Source organism: Moschus berezovskii, chromosome 6 (genome assembly GCF_049115385.1).
Source record: "Moschus berezovskii isolate FMDL1 chromosome 6, NW_MosBer_1.0, whole genome shotgun sequence".
Lineage (NCBI taxonomy): Eukaryota > Metazoa > Chordata > Mammalia > Artiodactyla > Moschidae > Moschus > Moschus berezovskii.
Window position 1 is genome coordinate 116,542,498 of NC_142465.1, and position 23,201 is coordinate 116,565,698.

General features: G+C 47.0%; 2 protein-coding genes across 2 annotated transcripts; one reads left to right on the forward strand and one right to left on the reverse strand.

Moving 5' to 3' along the window:
- Positions 1-3,399: 3,399 nt before the first annotated feature.
- SNU13 (small nuclear ribonucleoprotein 13) lies at positions 3,400-11,293 on the reverse strand. The gene is made up of 3 exons (XM_055395949.1): positions 11,173-11,293; positions 4,784-4,904; positions 3,400-3,795 (listed from the first exon to the last, which is right to left on the reverse strand). Exons 1-3 carry the CDS (start codon positions 11,173-11,175, stop codon positions 3,533-3,535), a joined length of 387 nt encoding a protein of 128 aa, XP_055251924.1. The 5' UTR covers positions 11,176-11,293; the 3' UTR covers positions 3,400-3,532.
- Positions 11,294-15,659: 4,366 nt separating this feature from the next.
- LOC148777740 (uncharacterized) lies at positions 15,660-22,393 on the forward strand. Its single transcript, XM_088836765.1, has 2 exons — positions 15,660-15,875; positions 17,832-22,393. The coding sequence occupies exons 1-2, from the start codon at positions 15,660-15,662 to the stop codon at positions 22,347-22,349; spliced, it is 4,734 nt and encodes a 1,577-aa protein (XP_088692891.1). The 3' UTR covers positions 22,350-22,393.
- Positions 22,394-23,201: the final 808 nt, after the last annotated feature.

A 23,201-nucleotide genomic window follows, 5' to 3' on the forward strand; every position in this document is an offset into this window, starting at 1 on the left:
AATTATCCAATTAGATTCCTTTGAGGATACAGCAAGATAATGCAAAATCATTTAATATAGGAAGTGTTCATTCTTGTTGCTGGGAAATTAAGACCACCCCTGTTAAATGACACATTCTTGAAAACTCTGGGTTCTAGAGAGGGTTACTAATACCACAGAGGTAGATCAAAATCAGGCTGGTCATCTCAAGTAGGAGGGTAATAATGAGTGCTACCGCTTGCTGGACCTTTGCTTTCAAGCTGGTGAGAAGGAAACCTAGTGAGTCCCAGGCTTTTCTATGCACCCCTGCAGGCCCCTGGGGTCCTTTTCCTCTGTTTGGTTTACAAAATGGAGAGGAGTTCAAGGGTCAAACAAAACATGGGTAATGATGTTAGAAAAATAACCATGGAGGTCTGTGATGAAGAGCAATTGTGTAATCTCTGTTTCTCTGTAGATTAATGATGCTTGCCTTCTCTGCTGTTGAGCTCCTGGGAGAAAAACCATCATGTCCAAACATAATTTGGTTGGGCTCTTGTAAGCTCACAAGTCAGATTTAGCAGATTTACATCTTGGCTCCATCACATACATCCAAATGACTGTAGGCAATTTACTTGGCATTTTCAAGCCTCAATTTACTTATATTTATAATAATAATAATGTGGAATAATGAAAATAAGAAAACATGTAAATGGACAAAGTGCTCAAAAGGCTGCTGCTGCTGCTAAGTCACTTCAGTCGCGTCCGACGCTGTGTGACCCCATAGACGGAAGCCCACCAGGCTCCCCCATCCCTGGGATTCTCCAGGCAAGAACACTAGAGTGGGTTGCCATTTCCTTCTCCAATGTGTGAAAGTGAAAAGTGAAAGTGAAGTCGCTCAGTCGTGTCCGACCCTTAGCGACCCCACGGACTGCAGCCCACCAGGCTCCTCCATCCATGGGATTTTCCAAGCAAGAGTACTGGAGTGGCTTGCCATGCTGCTGCTGCTGCTGCTAAGTCGCTTCAGTCGTGTCCGACTCTGTGCGACCCCACAGACGGAAGCCCACCAGGCTCCCCCGTCCCTGGGATTCTCCAGGCAAGAACAATGGAGTGGGTTGCCATTACCCAATTTCTTCGACTGCAAAAACGCTTCAGTCCAGCAGGTGGTGGTGACGCGCGGTCATTGAGCAGAAATGGCCTGTGCTTGCATGCCACAAACCTGGCGAGAGCGCGCCGGGATGGGAGGAACGGGGAGGTGCCTCTGCCTGAATGGCAGTCAGCAGAGGCAGGTGGGGGCGGGGCTGCTGGAGAGAACTGCACGTGTGTGTATACCCCTCCAGGCCGAATGCAGAGGGGACATCTCTTTTAATGTCTTATTAAAAGGGTAGAAGCAAAGCAGGACCATGAAATCTGGGAGAGCCTAGTCATCCACTTCTCCGTTGCCTTCAAACAGAAATTCCAGCCTGAAGTCCGTTTTAGAGGGAAACACACCCCTATTGTAACGGACCAGGAGCTGTGACGACTATCCAGCCTTTGCGGTTTGAGCCCAAACTATCCCCAAATGTGTAATCTTCATTGTAACTGACTGTATCACACATGAAAGCCAGTCCTGCCTGAGCTTTACTCTGGACACTCGTGCAGCTGGGGCCATCTCACCTGCAGGCCCTGCCAGCACTCTTCATCACTACAGCAATTTTGACACGGTCATATTGCTGTTTTTTGTTTGGCTGCGCTGGGTCTTTGTTGCTGCTTAAGGGTTTTCTCCAGGGGGCTACTCTAGTTGTGGTGCACAGGCTTCTCATTGTGGTAGTTTCTCTTGTTGCCAAGCACAGGCTTTAGAACACACAGGCTCAGTAGTTGTTCATGGGTTTAGTCCTCCCCCTTGCCTCGTGGTGGTGAAGAGAATGGCAACCCACTCCAGTATTCTTGCCTGGAGAATCCCATGGACAGAGGAGCCTGGCAGGCTACAGCCCACGGGTCGCAGAGTCGGACATGACTTAGCGACTAAACCACCACCACTGCCACCTGCCTCGTGGAATGTGGGATCTCTAGTGGATCAGAGATTGAACTTGCATTCCCTGCATTGGCAAGTGGAGTCTTAACCACTGGATTGCCAGGAAATTCCAGAGATTGGACTACTTGATCTCCCTTCACCCCCATAATTATTTCAGTCTTTTATAGCATGATACATAAAAGATACATATGCTGGAGTAAGCCAAAGGAGATTACTAGCCCAGTAGGAACAGAACAGGCTTTAGCACAACAGGGTGGCTTTAGCTTCCCTAGGAACCCACTGCTGGAGTGGTTATATTCTAGTGGGTAAAGGCCAGGTTTGCTGCTAAACATTCTACAGCATACAGGGCAGGCTTCTACAGGAAACGATTATCTAACCAAAAATATCAACAGTGCTGAAAAGTTGAGAAATCCTCTTCCAGAGTGACAGCGACACCTCAATGATTAAGTCTGAATATTCTGAACTGCCAGAAATCATCTGGAAGTGCCGGCTTTTGCACAGCTTCCTGGTGAAAACTGAGAAAGTAAGAGAAACTATTAACCACTCTAATGCTTCAGTCAAGTATCAGCTGGACACCTACCAAGAATCACACTTTCTTTAAACTGGAATATGAATGTATGTATTCTTATTAGGGGATGCTCACAAGAAAGACACATTAGCACTATCCTTCTGATGGGACAGAGAATACACATCTGACCCCCATCATAGCAGGAGACAGGCCCAGGTAATGGCCCTCAGAGCTGGTACAAGGGTCCACTGAAGAAACTGCCATTCAGCAAAGTGAGGACGCTTCCTTGGATTCCATCATCTCTGCTGCAGCTTCCAATCAGTCCTCCGTGATGGGCCCAGAATCCTCCATTCCAGAACCTCTTGCCATGCCTTCAAGACCTAGGTCAACTGGCCCATGTCTCACTCACCTGGGCACCTCTGGAATTTGGCAGCGTGTCTCTTTGGTATGCTGCTGCCCCGCCACCCTCGGGGGCAAAGGTGGGAGTTAGGGGGAATACAACATTACCAAAAGCAAACAGCAGGGATACATCAGCAACTGACACTTCAGGCATACACCCAACCACCTCACAGAACACATGCTTCCTCCCCAAACGACACAGAACGCCCTGCAGAGCAAAGGAAACACCTCAATGACTCAGACACGTGCACAACGCCCCTGTACACTGGGAACGAGGGGTACAAGCAGACAGTTATGCCATCATGCCCTGCACAGTAGGAGGCAGGCACCCAAAAGCTGGGACCAAATCTCTACCTCGGCTCTTCCCTGCCTGTAAGTGGTGTCATCCAGCCTGTTTCACCTGTTCTGGGCGTTAGTTCATTTTCCAAAAGGGAGGATAAAATGGCAGAGAGGAAGGGGAGATTAAGGGAGGGGCTGACAACCTATAAAACAAGACAACAATACAAAAATGCAAAAACCAGACTGAGCATTAAAATATTTTATAACAATAGAAGGTAGCTGGAAACACTACATGCTAACAGACAATATGATACATAACTCTGGGGGGCGGTGGGGCTGGAGAGGAGTCAGCCGGGAGTGTGGCCGAGGCCTCCGGTTTAGACTAAGAGCCTTTCGATGGACTGCTGGATGGACTGGATCTGCTGCTTCAGTTGTGAGCCCTCTTTGATGGTGACGGAGCAGGCGATGACAGGCCTGGAGACCCCGCAGGCTCGCCCCAGGGCCTGCTTGGAGCGTACAAACACGTAGGGCACGTTCTTGTCCTCACACAGCAGTGGGAGGTGCAGGATGATCTCCAAGGGCTCTGCGTCTGCGGCCATCACGATGAACTCAGAGATGCCTCTGTTGAGGGTTTTGGTGGCTGCGGAGAGAAGGACATGAAGTCAACAGGTGATGGGGGCTGGGGCAGGGAAGCCACAACAAAGCAATTTCCAAGGAAAAGAAACAAGTACAAGAAAAATGGGCAAAAATGTCCAGGACTAGGCAATTCTCTGTCCCACAGTGGCCTTGGGAAGATAGGGAGCCAAGCATCAAATCCCCAATGCCTTCCTCAAACTCCATGTCAAACTCCTCAGTTCTGTCAAAACACATGCTAAATCCTAAAGAGCCCTTCTTTTCTTGTCCTCTGCTACCACAGTCTCCAAGTCACCACTATCTCTTGCCTGGGTGACGGGAACAGCTTTCACCCAAGCTTCACCAGCAGGAAGCACTGCAGTGCAGCACTTCTCCAACCCTGTGACCAAGGATCAGGAGTTTCCATCCGAATCTGCCATGATCAACACTTTGGAAAGTTCACACCACATGCAACTCACCAAGCAAGTTCAACACCCCACAGCATTGTTCAAATCCTTATTCCTTATTATAAGGAATTCCTTATTCCTTTATTTAATTTATATTTGTATTTCTGGCTGTTCTGGGTCTTCCTTGCTGCATGGGCTCTTCTCCAGTTGTGGCGAGCAGGGGCTACTCTTTCAGTGGTGATGTGTGGGCTTCTCACTGCAGTGCCTTCTCTTGTGCAGCACAGGCTCAATAGTCATGGCACACAGGCTCAGATGCTCAGCTGCTTGTGGGATCTTCCCAGATCAGGGTTCTAATTCTGTCTCCGGTATTGGTGAGTGGATTCTTTACCACTGAGCTACCAGTGAAACCCCCTCAAATGCTTATTCCTGACTGCTTATCTCTGTGATCCAGTGCTAGCCCATAGGCCACACAAACTGCTGCTCTTAAGTCCCCATGGTGGGCCTAATCAAAAGCATCCAGCCCTCTTTCCACCTTAGAAATCTAGTCCAGAACCCAGACAGGGATAGTGCTGTTAACACTCTTCTCGGACCATCCTCTGGTTGCCTTACCCTCATTGGCTCCTTTTCGAAGTTGCTTGTAGTTACATGACTGCTGAACGAGGTCCAGTAGTTTCTTGGTGAGGTGGGCATCTGCAAGAGGGTAGGCCTTCGGATTGACATCAGCCTCAGTCTGTTGAGGGGAAATCAAAGCATGACTCAAACTGAACCAGGAGTTGTTCCAGACAAGTCACAAAGTACTTCAACCAAAAACTGAGAGGGACAATAGGGAGCTTCCCTACTTCCCCTCCCCCAAACATACACATTTAATTTACTAAATCTAAACCAGTATAATTTATAGAAACCCAGCACAAAGTTCTATTTCCTTTATATTTGAATCTTCAGTTTTCAGTAAGAATCCTGGTTTCCAAAACATCAAAGTATATTTTCTCATTTATTCTACCCTGCAATTCAGAGTTGCTATACCAATACTACCTCCATCAACTATAAACCCACCAAGGTCAAAATTTCCTTTTAATCTTACAATATGTATAACTAAAACCATCCAGTCAGAATACTATATTCAAAAGTTATTCAAATTATATTTTACCTTGTGGCTATCAACCTGATATACAATTAAGATTCCTTTGTATTTAGTTTGCTTAAAAATTCTTAAAACTACATAAAACATTTATGTGGTTCCAAAGTCATTGTTTTGAAAACTAGTAAACTGTAGAGTCTTTCCTATGTAGACTGAGTTAGTAGGTAACCAAGCACCAGGTAAACTTCTCTTGCATTCCACCTAAAGAATGATACAATTAAATAGCACCATCCTGCAATCCATACTAATCAGTTAATTAATCCAAACAATTAATGGATCCAGGTATTGATTTTAATAGCTACCAACATCACACAAAAAAAATACCATGTGACCAGTGCCTCTCTGGGCTTCGTTGATGGCTCAAAGGTAAAGAATCCGCCTGCAATGCGGGAGACCTGGGTTCGATCCCTGGGTTGGGAAGATCCCCTCGAGGAGTGCATGGCAACCCACTCCAGTATTCTTACCTGGAGAAACCCTATAGACTGGGGAACCTGGCGTTCATTGGCGTACAGTCCATTGGGTTGCAAAGAGTCGGACACGACTGAGAGACTAAGCAGATTGCCTCTCTTAAAGAACAAACCATCTATGATCAAGCCTTCCAGCCAACCTTTTTTTGCCCGCAGGGCATGCGGAGATTCCTACTTTCCCGATCAGGGATGGAAAATTGCGCCCCCTGCAGTGGAAGCGCAGAGTCTTAGCCCGGAGCACCGGGGAAGTCCCAGCCTTTGATTCTAATACTGTTACCAAATCCAGGTCCAGAACCCAGGTCTGGCTACTTGAAAGCCAATTCTCCAGAGACAAGTGCTGGTAGGAAAGGAAAGGTTGCTTTATTTTGGAGGCCTGCGGCAACCAGGCGAAGGCAATGGCAACCCACTCCAGTACTATTGCCTGGAAAATGCCACGGAAGGAGGAGCCTTGTAGGCTGCAGTCCATGGGGTCGCACAGAGTCGGACACGACTAAAGCGACTTAGCAGCAGCAACCAGGGGAGAATACTATATATTTGATATTAACGAATTATTAAACTTGGGGGTATAGTAGTGGCATCAAAGTTGTTGAAATTTCTCATTTTACAGACGCATGCTGTAATACCTATAGATAAACTGCAACCCCACTGGATCCACTGCAAAATAACACACATAAAAAACAAACTCAGTGGTGCCTCGCCTATTCCATTCCTCCTACCCTATTTTCAGCTCTCGACTTTAACTATTTTTATTAATTTCTCATTTGCTTTCCCTGTGCTTCTTTTTACAAATATTTATTTTATTATATACATAACCTGGGTGCAGCCCACATTACCATTCCTGAGCACCAAGCAGTTTGCCTGCAGTGATGCGGTCTAACCCTGGGTTTGGAAGCTGGACCGTGGCACGAAGCTTGCGGAACGCGGCACCCATGGGCAACGGCCCACTGGATATACTCACCATGTTGAGTCAGCCTTGATCGTCTCCTACCTGATCCCCGAAGAGCTTAGAAGCGACCCCCCCAGAGGAACTGGAAGTGAAGTCAGCGGAAGTGACGTCGAGAACCCGTTCGCACCCGGAAGCCTGGTCCCACACACCAACACAACACACTGGGTCAATCTGTCATGGTCCCAGGGTGATGAGAAATTAGGGGAAGTTCGATATGTTTCACGAAGTGGGAAAGAGCTCTAATTATTTGCTCTTCTTCACACACCCAGGTGGCTCAGTGGTAAAGAATCCGCCTGCAATGCAGGAGACTCAAGAGATGCGGGTTCAATCCCTGGGTCAGGAAGATCCCCTGGAGGAGGAAATGGCAAGCCACTCTAGTATTCCTGCCTGGAAAATCCCATGGACAGAGGAGCCTGGTGGGCTATACTTCATGGGGTAACAAAGAATCCGACATGGCCAAGCGACTAACAGAGAGTGAGCACGCAGATACATTCTAGAATCAGCTTTTTCAAATTCTACTAAGAAAAAAAAAAAAAGGAAAGAAAAAGCCTGCTGGGACAGCATTGATTTGTAGATTTAAAGTAATCCCAATTAGGATAAAACACCTTTAAGATACAGAATCTGTTAAACCAGTTAAGCATATATATTTACTTAACTCTTTCGTGCTTTTAAATAGTTTTATAATTTCTCCAAAAGCCTTAATATCATTTAGATTTACTCAGATATTTCAGCTTAAGAAAATTCACTCTATTCCTTAATATTTTAAGAACTTCTTTTACAAATGAATTGGCACTGAATTCTATCATATTTTTTGTACAAGATGGGTGAGTTAAGACTTTTCTCCTTTATTTTTAAAGTTTTTCTAGTGTTGGTTGCACAAGGTTGTAAATATAAGAACACCCATTGAGTTATACACTTCTTTTTTTTCTACTACACGCTTGTTTTTAAAATTGATGCATAACTGACCTATGATATTATGTTAGGTACAGGTGCACAACACTGTTATTTGATATTTCTATACATTACAAAATGATCACCATTGACTTACACACTTTAGAGAGCGGAACTTTATGGTATGAAATTATCTCAATAAAGCTATTTTTTAAAGTAGGTGTAGTGGCTCAGATGCCACAATGCAGGAGGCCAGGGTTCAATCCCTCGGTCAGCAAGATCGCTTGGAGAATGGGATGGCTACCCACTGTAGTATTCTTGCCTGGAGAATTCCATGGACAGAGGAGGCTGGTGGACCACAGTCCGTGGAGTTGCAGAGTCAGACAGGACTCAGCGACTAACAGTTAAAGTTTTTCCATGTTAAAAAACGAAAAACAAAACTTTTAGTTTTTCTTACTGAGTTATAATTAACATACAATATAATATTTGTTTCTTTACTATTATTCAGCCCTCCTACTTCTTCTTTAATTCATTTTGATTCTGATTTTTTCAGGTATCTATTTTTTCTAAGTTTCTGTATTTACAGATATCACATTGCTCATATTTTCTTGATTAATCTCATCAGAGGGGACTTTTCAAATACTCTTCTGATTTTGTCCACCCTACAACAAGATATATTTTCTAGTTCAGTAATTCCTGCTTTTCTTTCATGTTATTTTGTCCTTTTGATCTTTTCTTAGCTTTTTAGTGCCCCCCATCTTAGGTTCCAATACTTTAGTACCCTACATACCCTGATATTTGGTATTTCCATTATTGTTCAGTTCTGTTTTCAAATTTCCCTTATTATTTTCAAATTGACCCATGAGTTCTTTATATCTTCTTTACGCTTTGTTTCTAAGATATCTGCATTTTAGTTGGGAGAACATGGTCTATATATTATTAATCTTTATCTTCTATAATTGATGGGTGCAGTATTCACTGGTTTCACTACCACCAGTAGATCAAGTTTATTCATAGTGTTATTCACATCTTCTATTTCCATACTGATGTTTTGGCTTCACAATCAATTAAATGCTACATAACTGCATATCTATTTCTTCTTGTAATTATGTCATCCTCATTTTACTTGTACTTTCTTTCCTTTGAGTGTCGTGTCCCCCCCCCCAACCCATTTTCCACTCTAGTGGTTTGGAGTTATCTTTATTTTTTTGATGGCTACTAAGAAATCACAACTTATGTTTTTAACTCATCAAAATCTAATGCTCACCAATAATGTCACAATTAAGAACCTCCTCTTACAGTTAAGTTCCCAGAAACAGTTTAATTCCTATCACTCCTCATAAATACACTTTTTAAAATGCCAGATATTCTTACTGTAGCTTCCAGTCACCCATCTCTGGGAACTAGGATTCTCATCTCTTAATAAACATCAAAGGCATAAAAGGGGGAGACTTCAGGAGATCCACTATGATCATCTGGTTCCAACACTTCATGGCAAACAAATGGGGAAACAATGGAAACAGTGACAGGCTATTTTCTTGGGCTCCAAAATCACTGCAGCCATCAAATTAAAAGACGCTTGCTTCTTGGAAGAAAGTGAAGTGAGTCACTCAGTTATGTTCGACTCTTTGTGATCCCAGTCCATGGAATTCTCTAGGCCAAAATACTGGAGTGGGTAGTCTTTCCCCTCTCCAGGGAATCTTCCCAACCCAGGGATCTAAGCCAGGTCTCCCACATTGCAGGCAGATTCTGAAAAGCTGACCAACCTAGACAGCATATTAAAAAGCAGAGACATTACTTTGCCAACAAAGGTCTGTCCAGTCAAAGCTACGGTTTCTCCAATAGTCACGTATGGATGTGAGAGTTGGACCAAAAAGAAAGCTGAGCCCCGAGGAATCAATGCTTTTGAACCGTGGTGTTGGAGAAGGCTCTTGAGAGTCCCTTGGACTGCAAGGAGATCAAACCAGTCCATCCTAAAGGAAATCAGTCCTGAATATTCATTGGAAAGACCGATGCTAAAGCTCCAATACTTTGGCCACCTGATGTGAAGAACTGACTCATTGGAAAAGACTCTGGTGCTGGGAAAGATTGAAGGCAAGAGAAGGGGACGACAGAGGATGAGATGATTGGATGGCATCACCAACTGGATGGATAAGAGTTTGAGCAAGCTCTGGAAGTTGGTGATGGACAGGGAGGCCTGGCCTGTTCTAAGTCCATGGGGTAGCAAAGAGCTGGATACGACTGAGCGACTGAACTGAACTATGATCAAAGAGGAGTCACTTTATTGGTTTAATAAAAATCAACAACAAGGACAACAAAAGTTCCACTCAATTTTAAAACCAAACCACCAACTTTATAAATAGCAACTTAAAGTTGCTTCAGTTCAGTCAGTTCAGTTCAGTCGCTCAGTCGTGTCCGACTCTCCGCGACCCCATGAATCACAGCTTAGGGTGTATTTATTCACCTTTTAATTTTTCCAAGGGTTAATTTGAGTGAATGAATGAAATCTTACTGCTAGACAACTTTAACCCGTAGCTTGAAGTCTTTGTTCTCCTCATACACCAGACAGCCAAAACCCACAAGTTTTGATTTGACAACAAACAGTGCATGCTCACTCTCTCCATACCAGGCGCAAAAGCAATTAAATGCATTATTAAACTGAGACCACCTGATTACAAAACTTTTCAAGGAACTCCGAAAGATGAACACTAGTTTAGAAGGTTCAAGTTCTAGACTCAGCAACATACCAACCTCAAAATGGGGGTGGGGCAGCAGGGAAGATATCCATTCGGATCCAAGAACCGTTAAAAGGATTAAACCGCATTATGAAAGTCGAAGTGTTTTTGCAAACTCTTCCCTCCTTACTAAGTGCCGACCAAAACTAGGTACCAAACCACACGATCTGATTAAAAAGTTAGAGACCATCAAGAGTTTTAGAGGAGCCTCGCACGTGGTGCTACCAGGACTTTTGATTTCTGAGGTTACCGCCTCGCAGGAAGAATCTTTCCTGCATTCCAGGCTGCGGTTCCCTCCAAACGCAGGTTCCAAACGCCAAAGGTCCCTTTAATCCCTGGCACATGTAACTTGCGACAGGCACCAGGCGCAGACCCATGGAGATATCCTTCTCCTGAACCTCAGCAATGGGAAGTGGAGCTGGGGAGGTTGATCCGAACCCAGGGTTCCACATCATCCTCTAGCGACCCCTCCAAAAGAAATATAAAACCAATAAAATCAAATTTTCTCATCCGACTTTCTACTCTGTCCCACGTGGGTTGGTCCCTTTCTCCCAGGCCGGGCTATGCCCTCTCCGCTCACCGAAGGCCTTCGGCCAGCAGCACTAACTGCTGACAGATGCTCCATCACAGAATCCGGGACTCAGCTCTAGCGTTCTAACCTCGGGTAGGGAGAAAGACAGTGCTTGGGGTTACTCGGCCATCCGAGCTCGAACCCCTCGCCGGGCCAGCGAGATCGCTCATGTTCTAAGCCGAACGCTAGTGAGAGAACAGAACCCCGAGTCTTCCACTTCCCAGCTCTTCAACCAGGCGCACGCACTCACCATAGCTGCGGTTCGGTGCTACCGTCCCTCCTCAAGAAGCAAAGGCGACGCCAGAAAAGAACTTTCCGCCGCGAAAAGTCGCAAGGAAGAAGTGGAAATGGCCGCTTACGGCCGGAAGCGGAAATGACGTCAGAAAGAGGCCGGCTCTCCCCTTAAAGGGCACCAGCCAGGAACGACTTCAGTTCTGGGGGAGGGACCGCCGTTACCGTGGTGTTCCTGTTCCTGTTCCTGTTCCATCGCTCAGTCGTGTCCGACTCTTTGCGACCCCGTGGACTGTAGCCTACCAGGCTTCTCCGTCCATGGGATTCTCCAGGCAAGAATACTGGAGTGGGTTACCGTTTCCTTCTCCAGGGGATCTTCCCGACCCAGGGATCGAACCCAGGTCTCCCGCATTGGAGGCAGACGCTTTAACCTCTGAGCCACCAGGGAAGCCCACCGTGGTGTTAGCGTCGTTCTATTACCAGTTATTGGCAGGAGCAGTGAGTTCAATATCCAAAACATAACACACCAAAACAAAGAATTTCAGTGGTGTCATTCCATTGCTAGTTTACTTTGTGGCACATTTATGTGATTTTAATATAATCTTTTTGACTATACATGATAGTAAAGGAGTGGTATGGAGATAGTAATTGGTAATCCTAAATGTTTTCCTTCATATTCAGATATCTTTGTTAAATTTTCTGGTGAAGTGTGGAGTCCACCAGAAGTGGAATCCACTGAGGGAATTCAGTCGAGTAGGGAATTCTTCTTCTGGTTTGGGGATGGAGGTTGAGTTTCTGGCAGGTTGGGTTTGGAGATGTCTAGGACACCCACTTTCTTCCTGCCCAGCATGCTGCTTTTTACCTTGGGCTGCTCCAAAGTTCCACTATTTAAAGCTAGACTCATGCCTCATCACCTGTAAGAGGTCCTCCTGGATCCCTCACCACCTGCAAAAAGTTCTCTTGGATCATTACAGCCCTAACTTCTCTCTCTTCCTAAGACGCCAGGCATGTCTTGGGACCATTTGGATCTAGTCAAAACTAGACCATAAGGGGTCAGTTCCAGGTATTTCATTTGGAAACCTTGAAGTAGAGATCCAGTAGGGCACTTGGGACTCATGAAGTGCAGCTCTTTAACTTCACAGATACTGAGGCCCACAGTGGGTAAGTCGCTTGTCCGAAGTCACAGAACGACACGATGGCAAAAGCCTGAACCCGACCCTGGGATTTTTGCCTTTCAGCTTGGGTTACTTCCACCACATCTGGTTACTATGCTTGAAAAGCCAGATGGATGGGTTTGAAGTGGCTCCAGGGCTGAACATTTATTACATGAAAAATCCCATCAGATTTCATCCATGAAGTCTATGACATCTGCAAATCTATGACTTGTCAAATAATAAAATTTGTCTCCAAATTAAGACATTCCCACTGATGACTCCTGTTAAAGAGCAGAACCTGTGATTTGGACCCTGCTCCTCATCTTCCTTGGATGCAGTTTTATATTTCCATGTTTGTTTGTTTTTAACATTTCTTTGGCTGCACCAGGTCTTAGTTGGGGCTGAGCTGGTGGCTCAGCTCAGCTTGAGCTCAGCTGGTAAAGAATCTGCCTGAAATGCGGGGGACTTGGATTTGATCCCTGGGTTGGGAAGATCCCCTGGAGAAGGGAAAGGCTACCCACTCCAGTATTCTGGCCTGGAGAATTCCATGGACTGTATAGTCCATGGGGTTGCAAAGAGTCAGACATGACTACCAACTTTCACTTCACTTCAGGTCTTAGTTGTGGTATTCGGGATCTTCAATTGTAACATTCGAGATCTAGTTCGCTGACCAGGGATCAACCCGGCACCGCCTCTCTCCCACCATATTGGGAGCAGAGTGTCTTAGCCACTTGCCTACCAGGGAAGTCCCCATATTTGCATATTAATTGAACCTATCAGCTACTGCTGGAGAAGAGTGTTGAGAGTCCTTCGGACAGCATGGAGATCAAACCAGTCAATTCTAAAAGAAATCAGTCCTGAATATTCATTGGAAGGACTGATTTTGAAGCTGAAGCTCCAATACTTTGGCCACCTGATTTAAAGAACTGACTCATTGAAAAAGACTCTGATGCTGGGAAAGATTGAAGGCAGGAGGAGAAGGGGATGACAGAGGATGAGATGGTGGATGGCATCATCCATTCGATGGACATGAGTTTGAGCAAACTCTGGGAGATAGTAAAGGACAGGGAAGCCTCATGTGCTGCAGTCCATGGGGTCGCAAAGAGTCAGACACGACTCAGTGACTAAGCAACAACAATCATCTACCACTGCTGGGGAATATATTATTCCTATTTACAGTCATAGGTGTCATTATCATTTGCTTTTTTGGTGTCTCGCTTTATCACAATTTCAGGTGGTTATTTGGCCTACCTGGCATCTTGGATCATTATATCCCAGATCTCCTAGTAACGACTGATAGGAGCTTGGTGTTTTTATGACTATGAGTAGTGAGACAGTAAACTCTACCTAATTAATTCTGTTTCCCAACTGTATAAAATCAACTTATTTTCCGTGTTCTCATAGGACTAGCCCACCCTTTCTTAGTTTGCTCTTTCCCTTACTAGTAAGTTAGTAAATGTTAACATATGCTCAGAATCAATTTGTCTTAGAAATGTGTCTTTTACCACAGTTCCGTGCTTAAAACCCTAACTGCTTGCCTTGGCTTGCAAGGCAAGCCCCTTCTCATCCTCATGTTGCAGCTTCACCTTCTTTCTCTACCTTTTTCACCCTCCACCTTCTTTCTCTACCCTGATCACACCCCAGTCTCCCCAAGACCATCCTTCACCCTCTATCAGGAGTGATGTACTGTGCTCTTCTGCGCAGCTGACTTGTGTTCATCGCCTCTGCAGTGAAGACTCCTCGATCACCCAGACCAGGTAATTGCCCCTGCTGGGTAGACCCAGAAGCCCCCACAATTCCCTTCGTAGTCCTCATTGACTCTGTCTTTATTCAGTGTTTGCCTTTCCAAACACACAGAGTGCTTTGTGAGAGCAGGGCTTGAAGCTGCCTTTGACACTTTGGATACCTATCTTTTGGCACTGTGTCTGATCCAGAGGGCGTTCTTCTTTCACTTAGGGATCTTTGGTGACAAGCAAGCCAAAAGGAATTTGGGAAAAGACTCTGTAATGGCCAAACTTAGGTCACACCTCCACTCCTTGGCTGCCCTGAGCCTGTGAAAAAGAATCAGATATAACCTAGGGTAATGTTTAGCCAAGATGCATTGTGTGGTATATTGGAGTTTTCTGGTGTTTTTTTAAACTTCATTTATTTATGGCTGTGCTGGGTCTTCATTACTGCACTTGGGCTTTCTCTAGCTGTGGCAAGTGGGAAACTACTCTCTAGTTGCAGTGCGCAGGCTTCTCATTGCAGTGACTTCTCTTGTTGCAGAGCATGGCCTCTGGGGCATGCAGGCTTCAGTAGTTGCAGTGCAAGAGCTTAGTTACCCCATGACATGTGAAATCTTCCCAGACCATGGATCGTGGAATCAGTGTCTTCTGCCTTGGCAGGCAGATTCCTAATCACTGGACTATGAGGGAAGTCCTGGGTTCTTAGAATAGAGATACTTTACAAATGGTTGGTAAATAGGTGACACCCTTCTACTGTAACCCCAGGGACCACTTTTGTGTGTGCATGCTCAATTATGTCTGATTCTTTGTGACTCCTTGGACTGTAGTCCATCAGGTTCCTCTGTCCATGTGATTTTCCAGGCAAGGATTCTGGAGTGGGTTGCCATTTCCTCCTCCAGGGGATCTTCCCGACCCAGGGATGGAACCCTCATCTCTTGGGTCTCCTGCATTGATAGGCAGGTTCTTTACCACTGCACCATCTGGGAAGCCCCAGGGACCACTTACAACCCAGCAATTAAGGAGTTAAGGCCTGGCCCATTCTGATTGGTTGATGACCCCGCCTGCTCTGTTATTCAATATTTTGAACAAAACCTTTGGGTGAAAGTCTTCAGGATAGCATTTATATTCCTATCAACACTGATCCTGAGTTGGGAAAGTAATCCCCCAACAAAAAATCAGGATATGCTGGGTGGTTAAACAAGAACACACATGTTCAATACGGTGTTCATTAAGTGTTTGATATTGGATACCTGAAGGACAAATGGATGAAAGTATCCCATAGGAAGAAAGAAATCCAACAGACTGCAGTTTCCATCCCTCCATCAACATGGGGGGAACATAATCTCTTCACTCCAGAGGGCAAGGTGTTTAAGATCTTCTTCCTCTTAATTCCTTTTGGGCCATTCTGCAATGTTGTTCTCATCTATACTGTGGACATATTAGCCAGCTCTGATGTCACGTGCAGCAGCTGGAGCTAAGGCCACAGCATCAAAAGCCTTTGTGAGGTGGCCTTAGTGACAGCAGTTCTATGAGGCAGGGGCTACCCCGCCCCACAGTGGCTAGGTCAGCCATATCAGCCCTGCCCTCCAACTCCAGAACACCACCTGCCTGACCTAAACTGTGTCATGTTGCTGCCCCTCCTGGGCGCCTGTGCTATTGTGGGGCCATTCCGGGGTCCTGAGTGGGAGCCAGTGCGGGGCCTGCTCTCTGAGGATCGCAGCTGCAGGGACCTTCGGTGCTGTGGTAACCTGCTTGTCCTCTGCCTCTTTCTGATCTGGCAGGTCCAGCACTACTGGCATAAGGTCACCAGGACCCACCGCAGCATGAGGAAGTTCATCAAGGTGAGGGGGTCCCACCCACCTCTTTCCCTCCGCACCATGATTGTGTCAGTCATTTGTTTCGGAGACCCTGTTCTATGCCCTGTGTACCGGAGATGGATTCAGACTGAACTCTGATGAACTCAGGAAGAGCATTTTCTTACCTCTAAGCCAGCAGTCACCCTGGACTTTTCTCTCCCTCATGCCACGCGTTCAATCCACCTGCAAGTCCTATGGGCTTTACTTGCAAACCATATCTCAAACCTGATCATTTCTCAAACCCTCACCACATTCTTCTGGACTATAGGTACCACCTTCTGCCTGGCTCCTGCCTCCTCTCACCCAGCCATGGAGCTCAGTGTTCCATGCAGTGAAGAGAATGAACTTCTGTCTCTTTTTAAGATTTTTCATCCAAGGATAATACATATATACAGATTATAAGTGTGCATTTTTATTTTTAAAAATTTTATTTTTAAAATTGATCATCTTAGTTGTGGCATGCAGGATCTTTCATTGTGGTGCTTGGTTTTCTCTCTAGTTGCGATGCCGGGGCTCAAGAGCCCCCCAGGCTCAGTAGTTGTGACGAGCAGGCTTGGTTGCCCTGCGGCATGTGGGAATCTTAGTTCCCCCAACCAGGGATCAAACCTGAGTCCCCTGCATTGGAAGGTGGATTCTTAACCACTGGACCACCAGGGAAGTCCAAGATTATAAGTGTGTAGATCAGTGAATTTTTGCAAACTGAACACATCCAGGTGCAGCATTAGATTAAGAAACAGACCAGCAGCCCAAAAGCTTGCAGACACCAGTCTGTTGATTTCTAAAAGCATAGACTGGTTTTGCCCATACGGCATCATGTAGTAAATATTCCTCTGCACCTGGCTTAGGCCTAACGTTATGTTCATGAGCAAGAACAAACTTTTAAAAAAAGATCATAACACTTTGCCACTCAAGACTTTGCAACAACTCATGGGTATACTTCCAGTCAGACTCAGAACAAAATCTAACTCCTAACCACAACTCCAAGGCTTGGAATAATCTGTTCTGCATTTCTCTTTGACCTCATCTCTTCATGCGCTCTTCCTCACTCGTTCCATTCTGACTACACGGCCTCCTAGCTGTTCTTATACACATGACCCTGTTCTATCCTCAGGGCCTTTGCATGAATGTCTCCTCACCTACAAGGTTCTTTCTTCAGATGTCACTTGGTTTGTCCCTTGCTTCATTCAGGTCTCCAGTCAAACATCACCTCCTCTGAGAGGATTCTCTGACGAAAGGAGCTAACCCCATCCCTACTCTTGCTTTTATTTCCATTAGAACACTTTTTGATACCTCATATGATGTTGTATACTTGGTTATGGTGGCTTCCAAGTCTGGAAGAGACCTCCCAACAAAGACTTTCTGTCTTGTGCATGCTGGTACATCCAGCACCTAGAACAGTGCATGGCCTGGGATAAACTCTTTATCTTTCTTTCTTATTTTCTTTTCTGTGAGTTTAAGTAATTTCCTTTGCTGTGCTGGGTCTTGGTTGCCGCGTGAGGACTTAGGAGTGGGGCTTGCTCTCTAGTTGCGTCGTGTGGACTTCTCATTGTGGTGGTTAGTTTTGTTTCAGAGCACAGGCTCTAGGCACACGGGCTTCAGAAGTTGTGGTGCGCAGGCTCAGTTTCAGCTCGCAGATTCTACAGCACAGGCTCAGCAGTTGTCGCGTAACAGTTTAGCTGTTTCTGCGGCATGTGGGATCTTCCCAGACCAGGGATCGAACCCACATCCTCTGCATTGGCAGGCAGATTCCTATCCACTGTACCACCAGGGAAGTGTAAATGAATACTTTCTTGAATGAATATTTTCCTTAAGAGAAGTGACTCCCCATTTCCTGAACCCCAGCATCCTCATCTGGATAATGAGGATTACAACCCTGATCTGTGAGGATTAGATGAGATAATGTAAATGCAAAGATTTTTACTTCCCTGTTCTTACCTACAGGTGCCACCACAGAAGTGGGCAGTGCCCTCCATGAGACATGATACTTGTTTCAGGCTGACCCCTGAATTCTTTCTCAGTCCTCGCAAGTTCAGGGGCCTGGATGCTCATGCCCAACAGTGGGCCCAAAGAAAGAGCAGGGAATACTGGAGGAGCCTCGAGGAATCATGGACGAAATATCTGCTCTCTTGTCAGCACCCATGTCGAGGTTTACTGTGGGATGCCTACACCTCTTCTGATCACATCTTTTGCACCACCTCCTTTCCAAGCACCAGTATGCTACCCCGGGACAGTTCTAGGGAAGCATGGCAGGTACCCTGGTGTTGTAGTGATGATCAGACTCACCTGATTTGCAAGCCACGGCCCCCTGTGCTGGACAGGTGCCAAAGGATGGAGCAGCTGTTGGTCCATCCCCAGGAAGAACTGGCACCACTGGAGCATATTGTCAGCTTGAGATGCCACCCCACCTCCGTGACCCCTCTCCCAAACCTCCCTTCATCCCAGAGCTTGCCGTTTGGTTCCAGAGAGTTCCTACCAGTTCCTTCCAACCAACGAGTGGGAATGCCCACTTGGAAATCCTGGGGCTGCCCACAAGAGGCCTGCGCACCAGGAACGGAAAACCTTCGGACATTAAGTAGAGAGGCTAGTAGAGAGACCCAGGCTCCAGGGTGGGCGATCCAGAGAGAGAGCAGAAGGGATAATGCTTGGGAAATTCAGGCACCTGGAAGGCAACTGCCAATAAACTTTGGGATGGAGGACATGGCAGAGAGTAAGGTCCTGGACTGGGGCAGTCAGAGACTAGTAATAAGTGGGGCTGTTGGAGAGATCTTGACACCATGGTGGGAGAACCAGGGCCAGGTGCAAGGTAAAAGTGGAGTTGAAATTCAAGAACTATGGAAGAGAAGTCTGGGGGAGGCTGGAGGTGAGAATCTTCCTGAAACCCAGGCATGTAGAGGAGAGAAAGTAGAACAGTTAAGATGTAAAATTGATGCAGAGACCCAAACACCAGTGTGGGAAACTCAGGATAGGAAAAGGGATAAGGATGCTGTAGAGACCCAGTCTTTTGAGAACAAGGAGGCCAGAGGAGAGGATGAAGGAAACAATGAGGCCCAAGTGTTGAGGAAGCAAGGCCAAACTGGAAGTGAGAATGGTGAGGACACCCAGCTCCCAGGGTGGGGAAAACAAGAGCAGATTACAGGTGATACTAGTATAGAAATTCAGGCAGAAGACAGGAGGAAAGAAGACCAGGGTGGAGGTGAGAATGCTGTGCAAATCCAGATATCTGGGAAGGAGAACTTGGGAGAAGTGAAAAATGAGGATGGCATAGAGACCCAGGTCCTGGGGTGGGGAAAGCAGGAATGCGTTCAAAATGAGAATGTTACAGAGATCCAGACACCAGGGTGGGAGAAGCAGGATCAAGATGGAAGTGAGAAAGCTGGGAAGATCCAGGTATGCAGGGCAGAGATCCAGAAACAACTAAGATATGAACTTCAAGTGGGGTGGAGTAATCAAGGCATAAACAGAGGTGAGGATGCTGAGGAAAGTCAGATATCTAGAAGGAACAGCCTCAGGGAGATAAGAGAGGAGGATTGGGTGGTGATCCGCGCACAATGTTGGGGAGACCAGAAACCAGTAGCAAGTGAAATTGACAGAGAATTCAAGACATCATGTTGGGGGAGTGAGGACCAGATTGGAGGTGAACATAGAGCAGAACTTCAGGCACTGGAGAAGGGAGACCAGAGAAAGGACAGAAGTGAAGATGATGCAAACATCCTGGCACCAGAGGCAGAGAACCAGAGACAATTGAGAGGTGTAACTCAGGCAGAGACTCATCCATCAGGGACAAGGAACCAGGAGCAATTTGGAGATGAGACTAGTACAGATGTCCAGGCAACGGGGAAGAAAAACCTGAGGAAGGTTAAAGGTGAAGATAGTAAGGAGACTCAGGAACTTATGGAAGAAAACCAGTACCAGTTAAACAGTGAAATTAATGGAAATATTCACATACCAAAGTGGAAGAATCAGGAACACATTAGAAGCAAGGATGGTAAAAATACCCAGGCATCTGAAGCAGAGAACTGGGGAGAATTAGCAAGTAAAATTGATGTAGAAAGTAATTCAGCAGAATGGAAGAAAGAGGAGCAGGTTAGAGGCGAGAATGGTGCAGAAATTCAAGCTCCAGAAAAGAGAAACCAGAGAGAAGCTGGAGGTGAGGATGGTATAGAGACCTGGACACCTGGAGAAGAAAACCACAGTCAGTTAAGAGATAACACTGATGAAAAGACTCATTTGTCAGACAGGAAGAACCATGAGCAGATGGGAGGTGAGCATGAAACAGAAAGTCAGACACCAGAGAAGACAGACCAGAGAGAACCTGAAGGTGAGGGTGGTGGAGAGAACCAGAGACTTGAGAGAGAGAATGAAGGACAATTAGATGGTGAAACTGGAGTGAGCCACTCACCAGGGGGAAGCAACTGGGAGCAGACTAGAGGAATGGGTGACCCAGAAAATCCAACATTGGAGAAGAAAAGCCAGAGAGAGGTTGGAAGCAAGGACGGTAGAAATATTCAGAGACTTGGGGGAGGGAAGCAGAGACTGTTAAAAAGTAAGGTTAATGAAAACATCTGCTCACCAGAGTGGAAGAACCAGGAGCAGATTGGAGGTGAGAATGGTGCAGAAATTCAAATACAAGGGAAGAGTAACCTGAGAGGGATCACAGGTGATGATGGTAAAGAGACCCAGGCTCATGGTGGAGATTATCAGGCAGAGTTAAGAAATGAAACTGATGGAGAGATCCAGATACAAGGGCAAGGAAACCAGAACGAGGGTGAAGAGGAGGATGCTGCAGAAATCGGGGATGTAGGGAGCCACAGAGAATGCAGAGCTGAGGATGCTGGAAGGCTTCGAGTGCCAAGGCAAAGAAACGAAGGCCAGGTCAGAGGAAAGGATGCTGCTGAAGGCCCTCTCAAAGTTGACTGTTCTGGGGGTGAAGGGCCCCTAGCCCTCACTGGCTCTGACTATGGGGCCATGGATCAGGAACAGGCTGTGGCTGCTGCTCCCCATCCTGAGACAAAGGCTCTCCCCGACCAGAGCGAACTCTTCCTGCTTGCCAGTGGAGAGGGGGAGCATTTGGCCAGCCAGAGCATGGCCACTGCTGGGAAGCCCAGAATCGGTGTCATTCCAGCTTCCCGGCAAGCCAGACCTAAACCCCAGAGGAACCGACAAAGGGACAGAAGAGTGGATCCAGGGAAGACCGCGGACCAGACTGGACAGCTCCAGAACCCACAGTCTTTGGCTGCTCCCCTGGGCTTGCCCTCTGTCTCATGTGGCCACGTCCCCCAAGCTGCCACAGCCCCATTGGGTGGTCCCACTGCCCTCACTGTCCTGCCCAAGTGGCCAGTCCTCAAGAAGAGTCAGCGACAGCTCCTGGAGTCCCTTATGCGGCGGAAGATCGCCCACCTGAAGTGGGGCCTCCCCCAGCGGATCCTAGAGTCCTACCTGCACTTTAATGTCTTAGGACCATGCCCACTGCCTCTTGCTGGGCAGAGGCTCCCTGGGTTGCACACAGCCTGTGAGTTGCAGGGGCAGCAGGAAAGTGAGGCCCAGGGCCCCAGGCCAGGCCTTAAGTCGCAGAAGTTTCAGCCCCCCGAAGGGAAAAGCTCAAAACCTTCTACACAGGCCAGAGCTCTAGAGAAGCCTAGCCGGTCCTGGTCGGAGCCAACGGGCAGTTCTATCCCTCCTGTAAAGCCTAAGAGAGTCAGACCACCAGGGGGCGCCAGAGAACCACAGGATGTCCAGAAAGAGGCTCCTCCCAGGGCGGAGCTCACGGCTTCCAGGAACCCTAGGCCTGCTGCAGAATCTAGCAGCTGGTGTGGCCAAGAAAGGGTCCAAGAACCTTCCAGTGATAACAGCAGAGGGAGAAAGATGGTCAGGCCAGGGATCTCCCGGATAGCAGAGAGGGCTTCCCGCAGGGTGAGGATCTCATACCCCAGGGCAGGCTATGACCACTGGAGGGAGGAACACACATCTCAGAAACCCCTCAGATTCCAGTGTCAGCAGCCCTCACACATGAGAAGAGGAAGCCTGGAACCTGAGGAATGTAGAGGGGCTGGGCAGCAACCTTCCTCCTGTTCCACAGACACCTTCAGCTTCAAAAAGAGTCTCCACTCTGCTGCGGCAAGGCTGAGCATGACCTTTTTGAACAAGAGCTCCCTGTCCCCACACTTGGCCAAGGCCCAGCACTCATCCCCCAACCTGAGTGTGAGGGATCCTGGTCCTATCCCGCTTCCCAGAGTGGGTGACCCACATGCCAGGGAGGGCAGCATCAGAGTCCACACTTTTCTGAAGAGGGACCTTCAGCCACCAGGTCACTGCAGTGCTGGGGTTCCTCTTCTCAAGACAAGAGAACTGGAGGAAATTGAGAACCCACATGGGGCCCTATGGAATCCACCAGCCCCCAGAAAGTCTGGTTTGATGAAATATTTGAGGGGTTTTCTGCTCCAGCATGGCTTTAGGAAGTAGGCTGAAGGCACAGAGTCTTCAAAACCCATCCAGAGAAGGCATGAGAGTGGCCTGCTAACCCCTACAGGGGATGATAAAATAACCTCTAATAAAATTGGTTATTTAAGCCCTGTGAGGGTTCTGATTTCTTTGATACATGTTTTATAAGTGCGTCTTTTGGGGATGGAATACCTTATGGGTGGGATAGCTACTCTATGGCTTTGAAGGTTTGGGGAATGTTGGTCAGCCCAATGCCACCTCCTAAACACCTGCCCTCTCCAGGTCTTCAGAGGAGGGTTTACTGAAATTTCTGTTATGGTTCTGTCCTGTCCTGCTGCTGTTAAATTGCTTCAGTAGTGTCCAACTCTTCACGACCCTGGGGAATGTAGCCTACAAGGCTCCTCTGTCCATGGGATTCTCCAGTCAAGAATACTGAAGTGGGTTGCCATTTCCTTCTCTAGGGGATCTTCCCAACCCAGATATCAAACCCACATGTCTTATGTCTCCTGCTTTGCAGAAGGGTTCTTTACCACTAGCACCACCTGGGAAGCCCTGTCCTATTCTCAGTTCAGTTCAGTTCAGTTGCTCATTCATGTCTGACTCTGCAACCCCATGGCCTGCAGCACACCAGGCCTCCCTGTCCATCACCAGTTCCCAGGACATCAAACTCATGTCCATTGAGTCAGTGATGCCATCCAACCATCTCATCCTCTGTCGTCCCCTTCTCCTCCTGCCTTCAATCTTACCCAGCATCAGGGTCTTTTCAAATGAGTCAGTTCTTCACATCAGGTGGCCAAAGTACTGGAGTTTCAGTTTCAGCATCAGTCCTTCCAATGAATATTCAGGACCGATTTCCTTTAGGATGGACTGGTT

Bases quoted from the DNA above. Each gene is read 5' to 3' on its own strand.
- SNU13 (XM_055395949.1), bottom strand. The intron at 3,796-4,783 runs GTAAGGCAACCA...TTCTCTCCGCAG, and splicing joins TCGAAAAGGAGCCAATGAGG to CCACCAAAACCCTCAACAGA.
- LOC148777740 (XM_088836765.1), top strand. From the start codon at position 15,660: ATGTTGCTGCCCCTCCTGGGCGCCTGTGCTATTGTGGGGCCATTCCGG. The intron at 15,876-17,831 runs GTGAGGGGGTCC...TCTTACCTACAG, and splicing joins GCATGAGGAAGTTCATCAAG to GTGCCACCACAGAAGTGGGC.